General features: G+C 55.5%; 8 protein-coding genes across 9 annotated transcripts, besides 7 other annotated features; 5 read left to right on the forward strand and 3 right to left on the reverse strand.

The window, feature by feature from the left end:
- Positions 1-201: 201 nt before the first annotated feature.
- EKO05_0010400 (uncharacterized protein) lies at positions 202-1683 on the forward strand (the record flags this gene model as incomplete). 2 transcript variants are annotated; one of them, XM_059637742.1, is made up of 5 exons in its annotated part: positions 202-542; positions 592-841; positions 889-1284; positions 1345-1465; positions 1547-1683. In XM_059637742.1, 5 exons carry the CDS (start codon positions 202-204, stop codon positions 1681-1683), a joined length of 1245 nt encoding a protein of 414 aa, XP_059493725.1. The 2 variants fall into 2 exon arrangements, with proteins under 2 accessions (XP_059493725.1, XP_038794270.2); XM_038943179.2 differs by having other exon boundaries at positions 889-1465.
- Positions 1684-1988: 305 nt separating this feature from the next.
- On the forward strand, positions 1989-2993 carry EKO05_0010401 (Ubiquitinyl hydrolase 1; the record flags this gene model as incomplete). Its single annotated transcript, XM_059637743.1, has 1 exon — positions 1989-2993. One exon carries the CDS (start codon positions 1989-1991, stop codon positions 2991-2993), a length of 1005 nt encoding a protein of 334 aa, XP_059493726.1.
- A 48-nt stretch (positions 2994-3041) lies between these two features.
- Positions 3042-4007, reverse strand: EKO05_0010402 (Methyl halide transferase; the record flags this gene model as incomplete). The annotated part of the gene is made up of 2 exons (XM_038943121.1): positions 3042-3386; positions 3444-4007. The coding sequence occupies 2 exons, from the start codon at positions 4005-4007 to the stop codon at positions 3042-3044; spliced, it is 909 nt and encodes a 302-aa protein (XP_038794269.1).
- Positions 4008-5116: 1109 nt separating this feature from the next.
- On the forward strand, positions 5117-6836 carry EKO05_0010403 (uncharacterized protein; the record flags this gene model as incomplete). Its single annotated transcript, XM_038943070.1, has 2 exons — positions 5117-6500; positions 6550-6836. The coding sequence occupies 2 exons, from the start codon at positions 5117-5119 to the stop codon at positions 6834-6836; spliced, it is 1671 nt and encodes a 556-aa protein (XP_038794268.1).
- A 109-nt stretch (positions 6837-6945) lies between these two features.
- On the forward strand, positions 6946-8055 carry EKO05_0010404 (uncharacterized protein; the record flags this gene model as incomplete). Its single annotated transcript, XM_038947091.1, has 1 exon — positions 6946-8055. One exon carries the CDS (start codon positions 6946-6948, stop codon positions 8053-8055), a length of 1110 nt encoding a protein of 369 aa, XP_038794267.1.
- Positions 8056-8395: 340 nt separating this feature from the next.
- Positions 8396-9364, reverse strand: EKO05_0010405 (uncharacterized protein; the record flags this gene model as incomplete). Its single annotated transcript, XM_038943067.2, has 1 exon — positions 8396-9364. One exon carries the CDS (start codon positions 9362-9364, stop codon positions 8396-8398), a length of 969 nt encoding a protein of 322 aa, XP_038794266.2.
- Positions 8436-8495: a tandem repeat.
- Positions 8913-9022: a tandem repeat.
- A 36-nt stretch (positions 9365-9400) lies between the features above and the next one.
- On the forward strand, positions 9401-10045 carry EKO05_0010406 (uncharacterized protein; the record flags this gene model as incomplete). The annotated part of the gene is made up of 1 exon (XM_059637744.1): positions 9401-10045. One exon carries the CDS (start codon positions 9401-9403, stop codon positions 10043-10045), a length of 645 nt encoding a protein of 214 aa, XP_059493727.1.
- Positions 9455-9552: a tandem repeat.
- Positions 10043-10091: a tandem repeat.
- A 381-nt stretch (positions 10092-10472) lies between these two features.
- Positions 10473-12369, reverse strand: EKO05_0010407 (uncharacterized protein; the record flags this gene model as incomplete). Its single annotated transcript, XM_038943090.2, has 4 exons — positions 10473-11613; positions 11671-12098; positions 12182-12289; positions 12355-12369. 4 exons carry the CDS (start codon positions 12367-12369, stop codon positions 10473-10475), a joined length of 1692 nt encoding a protein of 563 aa, XP_038794265.2.
- Positions 11386-11454: a tandem repeat.
- Positions 11455-11475: a tandem repeat.
- Positions 12140-12173: a tandem repeat.
- Positions 12370-12454: the final 85 nt, after the last annotated feature.

The following is a 12454-nucleotide window of genomic DNA, read 5'->3' on the forward strand; positions in this document are numbered from 1 at the left end:
ATCGCCTTAAGGACAGATTTGAAATCGGTGCACTGCTCTTACAGCTAGCTAACCTCTTTTTGTTCTTCAAGAAAGCTGCCCCAGTGAAGGTTACAGCGTTGGTGATTCCTAAGACAAACATTGAAGGACTTTAAGGGCCACCACTGACTCCCTCAAAGTACCTTCGGCACATCAGTATATACACCAGCCCTCGCAGACATTATGATTGACTTCGACGTCTCGCGTACTGTGGGTCTAATGGGCATCAGTTTGTACACGTTAGGACTTGCATTTGGACCTGTCATATCAGCTCCGTTGAGTGAGAAGTATGGTAGAAAGATTGTATACGTCCTCGCGCCACCAGTCTTCATGCTATTTACTCTCGGCGCAGGTCTCAGTAAGAGCTTTGCCAGTCTGGTCATCTGTCGGTTCTTTGCTGGCCTTACTGGGAGTCCGGCGCTTGCAGTGGGTAGCGGTAGCAACGTGGACCTGTTTCCGCCACACAAGCGAGCCAAAATCATTGCTGTGTTTCTGATGGCTCCATTCGCTGGACCGGCTTTGGGGTGAGTTGAAAATAGGATCAGAAGAGTTTCAGGATGCTGACTTCTCCAGGCCTGTTGTAGGCGGTTTCGTGGCGCAGTACAAAAGTTGGCGTTGGACGCAGTGGTGCATGATCTTCATCGCATTGACCATATACATCATGTCCCTTGCCATGAAAGAGACATATAAGCCCATTATATTGGCTCGTCGGGCGAAGAAGCTGGGTCTCGTTACGAAGCCTGCCAGTAGTCCTGGAGCATCAGCGATGAAACGCTCTCTTATCACAAATTTTTTCCGACCAATACACATGCTAGTCACAGAGGTATGCAAGGCTGATCTCCTACTCAAATAAGTATTAACTTTCTCCAGCCTGTCGTCTTCTTCCTTTCCCTCTACACAGCATTCGCTTTCGGTGTCCTCTTCCTCATGTTCGCCGCGTTTCCCTACATTTTTGCGCGTCCGCCATACTCCTTCACCGTCTCTCAATCTGGACTTGCCTTTCTCGCCATCGGCCTCGGCGTACTCATCGGTGGAGCGACCGGTTTGTTGATAGATCACAAGATGTATCAACCCCAATACCGTGCAGCTTTAGCACGAGGCGAGAAGAACGCCGCGCCTGAGCACCGATTGTACAACGCTATGATGGGAAGTTGGGGAATTGTGATAGGTCTCTTTTGGGTTGGGTGGAGTGCAGGCAAAGGAGCACATTGGGCGATTGTGCTTGTTGGAAGCGTGCCGTTTGCATGGGGGAACCTGTGCGTATTCGTGAGTGTACTGAAAGGTCTACATTCAGATAAGCACGATCGGACTGACTCGGCCTTCCAGACAAGCGCATCACTGTACATGACAGACGTATACGGTCCGCTCAACGGTGCGTCTGCCATGGCGGCGAATGGCATCTTCAGATATGCTCTTGGAGCTGCATTTCCGTTGTTTACTGTGCAGAGTAAGTAAACCCTCTCCCTAATTCCGGTATAGTCGTGCAACCACACGGAAGCTATGTGAATCATGCTAATTGTCAAAACAGTGTATTCAGGCCTTGGCATAGCGTGGGCTACGTCGCTCTTGGGTTTTTTGTCAGTGCTTATGTTACCCATTCCCTGGGTCTTCTACAAGTGGGGCCCGAAGATCAGAGGGCGGAGTCGTTGTCCCGTCCCGTCATGATGTGACGCGTCTGCTGAACAGATCGAGTGCTGGGCTGCTCTGGTTGGAAGACGATGAAAGGGCTCGAGACACGCCACTGTCTTACAGCGGAGTATTGTGGTTATGAGATCAATGCAATAGAAGCCCTTTTCGTTGTACGCATTCGAAGCCGTCAATATCGTGCATCGGTCTCCTTCATCAGTCTTCGAATAAATGAGGGACGATGACTTCTTATCGATAAGCACAGCTCCCAAATTCCACGACCTGCCCCACGTCACGCTCAAGCTCATGCATCCGCAACGACAAACAACACAGTCCTTACCGCCATGTCCACCGACGTCACGGCTCCCGCCTCCGACACGCCCGAAACTCTCGACGTGCTCAGCGCCCGCCACCGCAAAGAACAGCGCGATCTAGTCTCCCGCATAACCCAGAAGAAGAAGCAAGCTACGAAGAAGACTCGCAAAGGCGTCAACGATGAATGTGAGCGTCTAGAGCAGGAGCTGAAGGAGCGGCAAGCAGAAGAAGTGCGTGTTCTGAACGGCGACGGCGCAGAAAATGTTGCCGAGGAAGCAGAAAGCGAGGAAGAATCGGCAAACGAAGGAGACGCAGTAATCTCAGCCCAGATCAACAAGTTAAGCATAAACGGCACTGCAAGCTCCCCCAACCCTTCTGCGCAGCCCTCAGCCGATGGCGCAGGCAAGAAGAAGAACCGGCAGAAAGAGCGCCTCGCACGCAGAAAAGCAGAGCAAGACGCCGCCGTGCGCCAAGCAGAGGAAGAAGCACGCAACGCGCCTAACCCGCGCGAGCTGGAAAAACAGCGTTTCGATCCTCTGCTTGAAGAGAAGAAGCTTGCGTTGCACGAAATCCGCGCAGACGGCCACTGTCTGTACGCCGCTGTTGCGGACCAACTTTCCAACCGCAGTCTGTCCCTGCAGCCCCGTATCGCTGTCACGACTGCGGACGGAGAGGAGGCGTTGCCGTACAGGAAGGTCAGATATGCAGCTGCTGGCTGGATAGAAGCGCACGCTGGTGATTTCGAGGCGTTCATGGAAGACCCGCTGCCAGAGCATGTGCGCAAGATTCGCGAGACTGGGGAGTGGGGCGGCCATTTGGAGTTGCTTGCGCTGGCGAAAAGCTACGAGGTGAGGATTTGCGTGTTGCATAGTAGTGGGAGGGTGGACCGGATTGAGGATGAAGAGCAGAAGGGAGATAAGGAGGAGATATGGCTGGGGTATTACAAGCATAGTCACGGTCTGGGTGAGCATTACAACAGTCTGCGCAAGGTTCAGGCAGGGGGAAAGGGTGAGGGTCAGGCTGAAGGAGCTTGAGACGCTGTGGGTCGAGATGTTGGCGTTGATACGAAAAGGACTGGACATCTACACATGCCGCCAAACGCTCACAGAATCCCGTACCACGCCCTTGATCACACCGGCATCGTGTGTGCGACGTGGTGTGTAGTGGGCTACGCGTCTCAGCGCACCAGGGCCTTCTTGCCGTTCAGACGCTACGACGACACCGCCCTCGTCATACGATATCCCCTCGCCGGGCTGCTTGAGCAATTCTGCGTGCACGGTTGGTGGGAGAGACCATGGCGGCCCTCCTGAGGAAGCGGGCTTGTGTGTGGGGAACTCGAGACAGATGAGTGATCCGTTTTTGGAGAGGAGAGAGGAAATGCGCTTAGCCCACGAGGGGCGCAGGGAAGGCGGGAGGGCGCACAGGAACTGTTCCGTCAGCATGCATCCTCACATCCACGCATCAAGAGTAAAGGAAGCACATACCGTGTTATCATAAATCACATCAAACCCTCCTTGTCCATCGACGCCAGCCTCCTTCAACCAGGCATCGTCGAAGAAATCCCCAACCAAGCAAACTGCCTGCCCTTTGCCTTGCCCCGCATCTTTGTCGCTGTACTCGTTCTCCAACGACCCCGGCCCGGCATTTGCAAGGTATTGCTCGGCCGCCTTGGCTGCGTGCGCACTCACCTCCAAACCATACGCATCATACCCATACGCACTGAACAGCGCCACGTCGTAGCCCTTGCCACATCCTGGCACTAAGACCTTTGCTCGCTTTCCATCTTTTGAGACTGGAGAGGGCAGTTCAACGGGCGACGGTTTGGAGCCAGCTGCCGGTGCGCCAGGTGTTGGGTTGTGATCGCTGGACGTTGCCGGGGACGACGGGCTGGAGAGCAGATCAATGAGTGCGGGGTTTGCATAGCCTCTATCCCAGGGCAGGAAAGTGGACGCTTCCCACAACGAGTCCCAGCCGCTGCCCTGGGCGGCAGGCGTTGCGTCGAGGGAGGAGAAGTGGCTTTGGAGGCGGTCTTGGTTCTGGGTCGCCATGGTGGGTGGTCTGGAGCTGAAGGTGATGCTCACGCAGATGCTGGCGTGCTTTTGGGAGGGTGGAGAGATGTCCACGGCAGGATTGAAGCTTGGGCGCAGATGCGTGACGTTGTGGGGATGAGGTGGGACAAAAACGTACCCCGCCGAAAGCGCGTCACCTCATCTTCGGCGTTTGAACGGTGTTCGTGGACGCCGCTGGTTACTGCTGCTGTCACTCCACTGCTCCTCCATGGGCTCCCTAAACAAAAAATTCTAGTTTGATAGTATATCTAGCTTGGTGGTAAGTCACCTTACTAATTCTAATATACTAAAACTTATAATCTAGGTAACTATTGTTCAATTCGTCTACTAATCAAGACAGTTTCATGGATTTATACGTCATAAAATAAATATAATCACTCTAAGTAAAAGATGATTTAGTTTATAGTCTAGCTAATAAGCTATACTGCCAGAAATTACAGCTAGGAAAATAAGGGCTTACCTAACTATATTAGTAAGCTAATTCACTACCAAGAAAGATTACTATTGTAAGCTTAACTTTATAATCTGTTAGTAATTATAGTCTATACTATGTATTCTACTAAAGGCAGAGGTACATAGCTACATATAGGGATCATTTAAGGAAGGAAGTGGCTAAAAGCTACATATGGCTGAAAACCAGGTGGACTAGCTTACAACCACCTCCTATGCTTGCATGCTTCCGCAGGTGGATACTAGTGCCGGGTACAAGCAAAATGGAGCGGGCTTCCTTCCGTAATCCAGCCGCCTCAGCACGCATCACGGCACCAAACGATCTTCGTTTCATTAGCGAATCCAGTTTGCGAGGCCAGCATAGCACTTCCAGACCGATCAAGTTCTCCATCTTCTTATCTGTCTTTGCTGTTTGATCTTTGGTATCGAGCCGCCCGGCAGCAAAACGTCTGCATCGAGGAACCCCAACCGGCAAGAAGATTGCGACCGAGGTACCTACACGAGCGAGAGCCGGATAACGACCACTGGCTCGGAAGAGTACGCAATCCATGGTCGCGGCACAAAAAACCTTCACCGATTCAAAACTCTGCTTTTGAGTGAGGATGCCGGCCTCAAGAGCTTCTTCGCCCGCAGCTGCGATGGAGGATGGCTTTGCACCTGAACAACCTACTGAACATGTCGGAAACGAGAAAGAGGTCGAATCAGAACTGGGCCCGTCTGGCTCCATCCACGAAAGCGAAGAAGATTCCATCTCTGTACACTCACATGCCTCAACAGCGCCGACCATCGCCCAGGATGAGAAGAATGGCACCCACCCTGCTGTGCTGACTCGAACGACTTCCGTTACCCCGGAAGCTGTTGTCGTACCCCGTTCGCAGCGTCGTGGCCTCCTTGCACGCTTCGCCTTGATTCCTGAAGTTAAGAACCCCTATCATTACTCACGAAAAACGAAATGGCTCCTGACCTTCATCGTTGCCTTCTGCGCCATGGCTGGGCCTATGGGTAGTGCCATCGTTATGCCTGTGCTGCAGGATATATCGATTGCGTTCAATACGAGGCACGAGATCACCAACATGAGCGTTGCCGTATACATGCTCAGCATGGCTATCTTCCCTTTATGGTGGTCGAGTTTCAGTGAGCGGCTTGGGAGGCGTACCATCTACATTATCAGCTTCATCCTGTTCGTCGTATTCGCCATCTTATCAGCCGTCTCTACCAACATCGCCATGCTCATCATCATGCGTGTGTTTTCGGGTGGTGCAGCGGCATCGGTGCAGGCAGTGGGTGCAGGAACGATTGCAGACATCTGGGAAGTGCGCGAGCGTGGCAAGGCCATGGGCATCTTCTATCTCGGGCCTCTCTGCGGACCTCTCTTTGCTCCCATCATTGGCGGTGCGCTTGGCCAGGGGCTGGGATGGAGAAGCACGCAGTGGTTTTTGGTCATCTATGGCTGCCTGACAGTCATCTCTATCATCTTTGCTCTGCCCGAGACACTCGCGGGACCACCGGTAACTAAGCCGGAAGTCAGGCCAGACCTTGCTCGAACCACCACGCGCGCGTCCACTGTCGCCAAGACAAAGTCGACCCTGACCCATCTCAACCAAATCTTCATACAGCCTCTCACCATCCTCGCTTGGTTGCGTTTCCCGCCTGTTCTGCTCTCGGTATACTATGCCAGCATCACGTTTGGTGCCTTGTACATCCTCAACATCTCGATCCAAGCCACTTTCTCTACGCAACCTTACGGGTTCTCCACACTCATTGTTGGACTACTGTACATTCCAAACAGCGCTGGCTACCTTCTGGCGAGCATCTTTGGCGGGCGCTGGATAGACAACATCATGCACCGTGAGGCACGAAAGGCAGGCAGATACGACGAGAAGGGTAAACTTGTGCTCAGACCAGAAGACCGTATGCGAGAGAACGCATGGATTGCAGCCGCTCTATGGCCTGGTGCGTTGATATGGTATGGTTGGAGCGCTGAAAAAGGCGTCCTCTGGATCTGTCCAATGATTGCGAATTGTACGTCTCTCATCTCCCCGCCCTCCAACAATGCTGATCCGATACCCAGTCTTCTTCGGCGTCGGCTCCATGCTGATCTTCTCTCTTGTCTCCACTATGCTAACGGAGTTTATGCCAAAGCGTGCTGCTTCTGGCATTGCTTTGAATAACTTCCTCCGCAATATCTTCTCTTTTACCGGTGCTATGGTCGCGGAACCTATACTGAGTGCTATTGGCAACGGCTGGCTGATGACGATTTTGGGTCTTTGGAGCATCATTACAGGTTTTATGGCGCTGGGTGCTATGCGGAAATGGGGTGCACAGTGGCGGGTGAAGATGGTGGAAGAACTGGGTTGAACGGAATGTGAGTGCTCCGTTTGCTCTTTCCTTTCATAAATATCCACTTACGAACCCTCTCACCTCGACAGCTGCAGTATCCTCACCTCACACTTCTACCCCGTTTGTCATGCCTTTCCGTGACCAGGACTGGGAGGACTTCCAGCGGGACTGTGATTTCTTCCCAGCCTACACCGACTACGTGTACGGTCTCGACACACGTCCGGGGGTCACAGATGAGCCAGGCCTGCACCCGCAGATCTATGGCCCGCCACAACCGCGTCCGCAGCGCCTGTACGGTCTTCCTCAGTCCACGCAATACTTCGCCGCCTACGACCCGGTGCGCGATGCAGACCGTGCCAGTCCGGACACTATGCAGTCTCCAAAGTCGACTGAGACGAAGCCTCCAATAGTTGCCGCTGTTTCGCCAACAGTCACTCGAGCGCTCTTGCAGATGTTCCCAATGCAGCAACCTACGTCCTTGCTGAGGCACGAGTCGTCGTTGGAGTCTCCCCTGCCAACGCCCACTCCAGCCCCGCGCACCTTGCCCACACCAGATCCGCCAATACCATTGCTTCGCCCAGGCGAGCTCATTGCGAATCCTGCGTACTCCTCCATCCCGCAACAGGAACGCATCGCCGCCAACAAGAGCATCATCCAGGCCTGGAGCATCATCAAAAGCGATGCTATAGCAGTACAGAAGGCGAGTGCAACAAACTACATCCAAAAGGTGTCCCGTTTGGCAGCCAATAAGCGACAAGAGTACCAGGATCACGAGCGCATCGGCCTGGAAGCTCAAGAAGCGGAAGCAGAGCGGGAGGCGCTACAGCGAAGCAAGCAACAAGAACATCAACATCACGACAGCTTCGCAGGTTCGAAGGCCCAATCGGCAGAGGACGTAGAGTCGCAAGCTGAAGGAGAAGGGCTGGTCGGCCATACCTACGCTATTTGCGATATGTCCCAGCTTCCTGCATACGTGCAGTCGCGCCTGTCGCAGCTGTGGGCCTGCACACAGATTGTCGCCTTGCGAGCTCCTCCCACCAACCAGACTCAACTCGATTTGCACCGACAGGCGCAACAGTTCTTGATAGCCTTCAAGCAGTCGGTGCCGCCGAGAGGCAGGTGGTGGGTCGACCTTGTCGTCGACAGGATGCTCCAGCTACGCAAACAAGGCGGAGATCCACAGACGGTACTGGAAACGATGCCGACCGTGGAAGAGACTGATCCTTTACAGTCTTGAGCGCAAAGTTCGCACAGGATACGGCGTGGTGGGGGAAGCAGTTTGCAGGAAGACACAAGCTAAGCTCCATCGAGTATTCGTTCCTTATCTACCAGTACATCACTGTCAGATATAAAACACGATGCAAAGCGGAAAGGCTCGTCTCGCCCTTGCCACGATATCCGTGCTATACCCGCCCAGCTCGTCTCTACACTCACACCACAAGATGCAACGTGCACTTGGGCTAGCATCTGCATTGCGAAAAGTGATTGCGTATCATGAACTTTTCTCTCCCATAGTCGTCCGCATTGTGAGATGTAGAGCAATAGGAGGATGACATTCAGAGTAAACATGTAAATACTTAATCGAAAACAACCCTCCTCCTCCCATCCAACCTCGCCCCCCTCTCCCCTCCCTCCCTGTCCCCCTCCCTCCACCCGGTCTCAACATCCCTTCCCCCCCACACAACCTGCCTATCACTCTCACTGCGACTGACGCTCTTCAACCCACTGAAGGCAACATCCCTCCACCCGAGCTCCCGGCAGCTCAGCGTGCCCTTGAACTTGCGACACTCGTTGCCGGTGAAGACGACGTAGCCCAGCCCGTCTGCCTGCGTCGGGGCGGAGGAAGAGGAGGAAGAGGAGGAGCGTAGGGGTTTCGGGGGCGGGAAGGAGGAGCCTGTGCGCGAGAGTGTGGGGGTGGGGGGTGGGGAGTCCGAGGCGGTGGGGAAGTGTGGTTTTCGGGCGTGTGTGGGTGAGGGGGGTGGAGAGGCGGCGGTGGAGCGGGGGGGAAGGGTACCGTTCCAAGCGAGCCAGAATTTGGGGGAGCGGAAGGAGTTTTTCTCAAAGGTGGCGAAGCGGGGGGGTTGGTCTTGGTGTTCGTCGTCGTCGTCGTCGTGGGCGTCGCGTTCATCGGAGTCTTCTTCGTCGGCTTCGTGGTCGTTGGTGGCTTCGTGGTCGTCGTCGTCGTCGTCCTCCTCCTCCTCTTCAGGCCCCTCGCCAGATAACTGCGTAGTCAGAAATTGCAGGATCCTGCGACTCGCCGCTAGCACCACCGCTGCCCTCAGCACCCCGGGGAGCACAAGCTCGCCCAGCACGCCCTGACCGTCATCCGTGAGCCGCAGCAACTCCAATCCCGCCGCCTCCTCCCCTCTCTCCGCGTCCTCCAGCTCGCCCAAAGCCCGCTCCCAGCTCGCGCACTTGACTTGGTACTCGCCGAACGTCTTGCGCACGTCAAAGGCAGCGCCTTTCCTGCCCTTGCCGGATGCGCGCCGGCTGTTGCGGTTGTGCATGTGGCGCGTGCTGAGGGCGTGGTCTTGCCAGTCGTCCATTTCGGCGGTGTAGTGTGAGGCGATTGGTAGGTGTGGATGTCTGTCGATCCCGCAAGTGCTCCTGTTGTTGTCGTTGCTGTAGTTGTCGTGGTTGATGTTGTTGATGTTGTTGATGTTGTTGATGTTGTTGATGTTGTTGATGTTGTTGATGTTGTTGATGTTGTTGATGTTGTTGATGTTGTTGATGTCGTTAAACGCCCAGTATCCAGTACCCAGTATCCAGTCAGTACCCAGTATCCAGTCAGTACCCAGTATCCAGTCAGTACCCAGTATCCAGTCAGTACCCAGTATCCAGTCAGTACCCAGTATCCAGTCAGTACCCAGTATCCAGTCAGTATCCAGTATCCAGCTGCTATCAGGCACCCACCCGTCCGTACTATCCGACCCCTCCAACCCGTACAGCAACACAACAACCCAGCTGAACCAGGCTACCTTGGACTCGCACAAGCAACGAGCGATGCCACAGCGTATCTCACTCTCCAAAAGCCCCACCTCGCAGTATCAGTATCGCGAGCAATGTCTCAGCGGGTAAAGTGGGGGCAGGCAAGGTCGGTAGAACTGTGGGGAAGCGAGGCGCTGACGTCATGTCATGCGAGCATTTGCAAAGCGAAGCGTGAGAAAGAGGAACGAGTAGATAGAGAGAGAGAGAGAGAGAGAGAAGAGAGTAGAGATGAAATGTAGTATAGTTAGGTAGTACAGTATATTAATAGAAAAAAAAGTTTAGTATGTTGATTCATATGGCTAGGGGGTTATTGCACAGTAGCATGAGACTACGTTGTTTCTCACTGGGGGTGTTCTCAGAGGGCTGACGTCATGGATGGACCCGTACATGTGTGAGCGCACGCGAGCATTGCCAAGCGAAGCGCGAGGGAGGAAAGAAGGGGGTTTGAAACACGGTGTAGTTGGCTGGTGTAGTACAACCGCGCGGTGGAGGAGGGTAATGGTTTGTTCGCGCTGCTGGGGACTACGATGTGGTGGCCTGAGACTATTTTGATTCTCACTGGAGAGTAAGTTGGCTGCTGTGCACAGACATGGACGGATGGGGTGGGGTGTGGTGTTGGAAGGGCAAGAGCAAGAGGCATGGCCATGTTCGTTCGCACTCGACGGCTCAATAGACTTCTTCCCGCACGGTGCCCTCCTTCTCCTGCAACTTCTCAATCTCCTTTGCTCCAAGCTTAGCGTCCCCTTGCGTTGGGCCCTCTTCGTTGTGCTTTTCAACCGTCATGTTCCCCTTGAGTGCTTCCCTCAGTATGGGCTCTTCTCGGCCTGCCGCCTCAACCCTCTGTGCTTCTGTGCCCTTTGATTCTGCATCGTCGATGCCGCTCGTGCCAAGCTCGTCTCCATCGCCGAGCGTGTTTGCCCTTCTCCCAGATCCCATTCCGCTTTCCTCCTTCCAACTCTCTGCCTGCTTGCGGGCCAGCTTGCGCTCCTTGCTCTGCTGGCGCTGCTTGGAGCTGGCGCGAAGTCGGGACTTGCCAATCGTAGAGGTGGAGAGGTGTTGCATGCCGGGGAAGTAGTCGGAGTCGTCTGAGAAGCCCTCACCAGGTGTGTGTTTGGGTGGCTGGAGGTGGCGCAGGATGGCGGCTGTGCGGGGTGCTGAGGGGTTCGACGGTCGTGTGTCGTCTTCGTCGCTTGTGGAGGCGTCGTTTGAGGCATCGTTGGGGGAGGCCGGTGTGGGCGGCAGGGTGGTGGCTTGTGTGACCTTTGTGCTGTGCTTCCACCCTAGCTTTGTTGGTGTGGGTTCTTGGATGATGGGATCCGCGTTGCCATCTTGCGGCGCGACGGGTTCGTCTTGGTGCTCTTCGATGGGAGGGCTGGCTGTTGTGGCTGCGGGCGGAGCGTCCTGCTGTCCGAGGTACTCGACCGTGTTCTTCCTCACCGGCCTCTTTGGCCAGTTCGCCTTGTCGTGATTGCAGCCGTTGACGCAACCGCCCCATCGGCGTATGGGTATGGTGGGCGAGGCTGTAAGCGCGGACTGCGAGTGCGTTCTGCTCGGTGTTGTGGATCTGGAACTGCCGCCGCCTCCGCCTGCTCCTCCTCCTCCTCCTCCTCCTCCTCCTCCTCCTCCTCCTCCTCCTCCTCCTCCTCCTGCTGCTGCGGCTGCTGCTGCTCGTCGCTTCAGCTCTGACCAGGTGCGCAGCTCGTTCTGCAGTATGTATTTTCTGTTCGTCTCGCTCTGCTTCATGACGATGAACTCGCAGTGGTTGACGTTGCGGAGGTCCTCAAAGTACTCGACGGACCAGTGGTACCTGCGGGGTTATCAGCATGGCATGCTGGGTGGCCGAGGCAGTCGCGAGCAGACTCACCACTTCATGAGGAAGACTCTCGACATCAGGCCGTGGGTGACGAGCACGCAGACGCTGGGGAAGTCGTCGTCGCCAAACTGTCTCCACAGACTCTCGTTGAAGCCACTGACGCGGTCGTAGGCGTCTGCAGCGCTCTCGCCGTCGGGGATGCGGTAGAAGAAGTGGCCGTAGTCTGCGCGCTCCTGCCACATGCGCTCCATCTCGGCGGAGCATGGCTGGAAGTTGCCAAAGTCCTGCTCGCGGAGGCGCGGCTCCTCGAAGACGGTGATTTTGTGGCGCGGAAAGGGCGAGGGGGCGGGGTCGTCCGAGGTCAGGGTGCGCAGGATGCCCTCGGTGGTCTCGCGGGTGCGGCGGTAGGGCGACGTGTAGAACTGCAGCGTGTCGTCGGGCTTGAGGAGGGAGCGCAACTGGCGTCCGGCCTCCTCTGCCTGTCTGCTGTCAGCGGGCTCCGTCTGGCGGGGGATGGGACGAGAGGAGAGGAGAGGAGAGGAGAGGAGAGGAGACGGCGTACCTGCGTCCAGCCATGCTGGGTCAGCTTGACGCGGTGGTCCGGGATGAACTGGTGGATGTCGCGGTTCTTGTTTCCCTCGGACTGGGCGTGGCGGATCAAGATGATCATCTGCGAGGCGGGTGTCAGCGCCGCTTACCGCCATGTCCCAGCTCACGATGGCTCGCTCCACTTACGCGAGGCTTCCCCATGTTGGCGGTCTATGCGCGTCGCCTTGCTGGTGCTCGGGGGGGGGGCGGGCAGAAGTGGAAGGCGTGTGTGTGCAGGCCCAGCGCA

Source organism: Ascochyta rabiei, chromosome 19, assembly GCF_004011695.2.
Source record: "Ascochyta rabiei chromosome 19, complete sequence".
Classification (NCBI taxonomy): Eukaryota; Fungi; Ascomycota; class Dothideomycetes; order Pleosporales; family Didymellaceae; genus Ascochyta; species Ascochyta rabiei.